Source organism: Seriola aureovittata, chromosome 5 (assembly GCF_021018895.1).
Source record: "Seriola aureovittata isolate HTS-2021-v1 ecotype China chromosome 5, ASM2101889v1, whole genome shotgun sequence".
NCBI classification, from domain to species: Eukaryota; Metazoa; Chordata; class Actinopteri; order Carangiformes; family Carangidae; genus Seriola; species Seriola aureovittata.
Window position 1 is genome coordinate 19,322,996 of NC_079368.1, and position 3,520 is coordinate 19,326,515.

The window sequence follows — 3,520 nt, forward strand, 5'->3', positions numbered from 1 at the left end:
ATGAGATATTTTGTTTATGTGTGAACTAATGTGAATTCACTCTACATTATAATGGGCAAAAACTCCCAACAATGCTGTTTGAAGTTATCAAAACACCAACTTCTCCTGCTGACTTCAAAAATCTAAAATTTCTATCTAAAATGTAGATATTTAAAAACAAAACTGAAACCCATTTTGCAGTTTTGTTTGTGTATTGTTGGACAGTCATAGCACCTTACATATAAAACTTACAAAATCAATTACTGCAAAAATAATTTCAAGTAGTGGTTTCAAACCGAGCCATGGACAACATGCAAATAGTATTTATTCAAAGATAAAATATGCAAAGTCATTTCCCTGAACACGTAGCTTTTAAAAAAGGTTCTAACTTCTTTACTTGAAAACTGTAATGGTCTTTAGGTATAGGGACATTTCGGTATTGGAGGTAAAGGTGTGAAGCACTGATGTGGTTCAAATCTGTCAGATCTAAAATCTTTGATTCATCCTCTCCACATAGCAGGGTACCAACTAAATCCAGTCATGATATGAGGTTGACAAACGACAGGACACTTCTTCCACAGTGACATTAAAACTGCAGGACCAGTGTCACCTGGTCACAGCAGCCAAGAGTCACACTGTCAAACATGTAGGTTTACTGCTTTAAACATCCAACACAAGACACTGTAGCAGACAGTCGTAATGATTTTTTTTCCAATCATTTTTCAGTTTGATGTAAAAAATTCAACTTTTAATACATCACTATTCTTGTGCAGTTCAAAAGATTACAGTAAGTCAAAAGGAAAATAAGCACCATCTCACATTAGTTGTTGTTACCTAATTTGTTGTTCAAAAAAACTCAGTTCCTTAAAAACTTTTATTATAGTAAATATTGTAACTTCAAGAAAATAACCACAAAACAAGTTTTTTTTTTTTATATAAAAAATGGTTTAACAATTTTTTCAGTATAAAACATTACAGAGTCCCAGGCCAATCAAACAAATTCACTGTCACCATTTGAAATAATCATGAACTCCCCAGTCAAACTTTCTACAATAACATACAAAGGGTTTGTTGTCGTTAAGGGGTTTTCTGTACTTTTTTCTAGTTATGGGAAAATATAACAACACAAAGCCTAACAATCACTCTTCGTTTGCTATAATATTAATAATAAAAAAGAACAAATGTGAACTCCTGGTCCGATCAAAGCCCAAGCCCCGAAACTTCTGGTCAACATGGCATCTATGCAGTCTTCTGCTGGCCTTTCTTCCCAATGAGGGATTTGTGGATGTGGGGAATGACACCTGAAAACAAAAACAAAACTGGTGAGATGAAAAGTTTCACGCAGGCATAGCTGTGACCTGAAATGTGTAGTACAGAATCAGGAAACCACACAGAAAGAACAAAATAATGCTTATGCAATCTGGACAAAAAAGCTAGATAAAAGATGGAAAAAATGAAAAATTCATCTGTTAACAAAACTTTCAGCTCACCTCCTCCAGCGATTGTTGCCTTGATAAGGGAGTCCAACTCCTCGTCACCACGGATGGCCAGCTGCAAGTGACGGGGAGTGATACGCTTCACCTTCAAGTCTTTGGAGGCATTACCCGCCAACTCTAGTACCTGAAAACAAAAATGACCATGAATACACATTAATGCAAAAAGCAACATCCCAAAAAGAAACATTGCATGATGTGACATCTACTGCTACCATTGACCACATATGTGCACAAAAAAAGGAATGCTTACTTCAGCAGTGAGGTACTCAAGGATAGCAGCACTGTACACAGCTGCTGTGGCTCCTACACGACCGTGGCTGGTTGTGCGAGTCTTCAAGTGCCTGTGGATACGACCCACTGGGAACTGACAGGAAACAGACACAAGACAGTGGTTGAAGTAAAACAAAGGGAAAAACTATCTGTCATCAAGGAGCGCATGGTACATAAGCCACAAACTGCCACATGAGGATAGAAAATCTTACCTGCAGACCAGCCCTCTGGGAGCGCGACACTGCTTTTGCCTTGGCTTTGCCACTGTCTTTTCCTGCCTTGCCACCAGCCTGTTGTAAAAGAAAGTTACAACAGGAAACCATTAAGAGCATGAAATCAGATAAGTAACAGAAACAAAACCAAGTTACAGATGTGTGAGGTTATGGTGTTTGGATTTGAGCAGGAATATAACACAAACTAAGCACAACAACAGCTTTTTAGAATTTCAAATTTGCGGACAAAGATGCTAACAAAACCAAGTAATAGGGCATGAGGTGGATACATTTCAAAAAAGGTAATTCAACAAATCAGAAGGACGGTATTAAACGCACCGCATTAGCGGTTCTATGGGTAACGTTACAGATGCCCGGCTAAACTGTTATGCTTTCCCGCCAATCCAGCATAAAACATAACAAATCGAAGGCGGCAACAATACTGGTTGCCAGATATCACATGCATAGAGTAACAATTAATTGACTAAGTAGACCAAGCTAATACCCTGCCATTCTGACAAAAACATGAGACGCTGTCAGCGGACTGATGCCTCCGACCCCGCGGCAAATAGAAAACAGACGCGGCGCTTTAAGACGGTCAGCTTTTAAGTTTTCATTCACGAATTTCAACAGGAAAAAAGTTCGCCTCACGAATTCACTAAGGTGCACAGAAATCACCCTCTCGGGTTTACTCCGCTCTCCTTGATTACAGACCAATTATCAAAGACTTATGATCTACTAACCGACCGTTAAGCCAATGAAATAGCTAAACTTAGCTTGCTAATGGTTGCTAATCCACATTTCAGAGGCAACACTGCGTCAAATAACACTTTTATATGAATCAGAGTTTATATTTCTAGTGATGCACTCCACTTCTGTAAAAGACCAACCATCCGAACAACTCGTCGCATAAAAATATGAAGTTATCTTTGACTGGAAAGCAACAAAACTCGGACTTCTCGCGCTAATGTTAATGCTAACCTGTTAGCTGACAGTTAGCGCTTTAGCGAGCTTTTTAACCACACAGCTTCTGGTCGAATTTCCTCAGTTCAAATTCAAAACAGCACTTTCTACAGTTGCACAATAATTACAATACAAATGCAACGACATCCCCGATAATGCATTTAGCATCAGCCGAAGCCAACGTACCATTTTTCCTTGTCGTTATTTGATTGTAGAAGTGAGTAGATAGCAAACAATTTCGGCTCCCGAAAGCAAAGAAACAATAAACCCTTTCGCAAATCTTTTGCATGCGACCCCTCGTGGGAGTCTGGAAGGCCAATCATAGTGTGCGTTCTTACTTCGAATCTCGGTTTCGACCAATCGCCAAGCGGCTTGCAGAGCTGTCACCCATCCCCCACCCTGAGATCGTCGTGCCTGCCTTTGCGCACGAAACCAACAAGTAGGCGGGACTATGAGTGCGGTGTGTGTGTGTGTGTGTGTGTGTGTGTGTGTGTGTGTGTGTGTGTGTGTGTGTGTGTGTGTGTGTGTGTGTGTGTGTGTGTGTGTGTGTGTGTGGAGTGTCCTTCCAGGGGCATCCATCCCAAAAATGTACAAAATACA

General features: G+C 40.0%; 1 protein-coding gene across 1 annotated transcript; it reads right to left on the reverse strand.

Moving 5' to 3' along the window:
• Positions 1-286: 286 nt before the first annotated feature.
• On the reverse strand, positions 287-3,259 carry LOC130169455 (histone H2A.V). Its single transcript, XM_056376232.1, has 5 exons — positions 3,107-3,259; positions 1,958-2,035; positions 1,726-1,839; positions 1,470-1,599; positions 287-1,280 (listed from the first exon to the last, which is right to left on the reverse strand). Exons 1-5 carry the CDS (start codon positions 3,107-3,109, stop codon positions 1,219-1,221), a joined length of 387 nt encoding a protein of 128 aa, XP_056232207.1. The 5' UTR covers positions 3,110-3,259; the 3' UTR covers positions 287-1,218.
• Positions 3,260-3,520: the final 261 nt, after the last annotated feature.

Coding starts and splice junctions, on each gene's coding strand:
- LOC130169455 (XM_056376232.1), bottom strand. Junction 1,840..1,957: donor CCCAGAGGGCTGGTCTGCAG/GTAAGATTTTCT, acceptor GTTTCCTGTCAG/TTCCCAGTGGGTCGTATCCA. Junction 1,281..1,469: donor GGCAACAATCGCTGGAGGAG/GTGAGCTGAAAG, acceptor TTTTGTTTTCAG/GTGTCATTCCCCACATCCAC.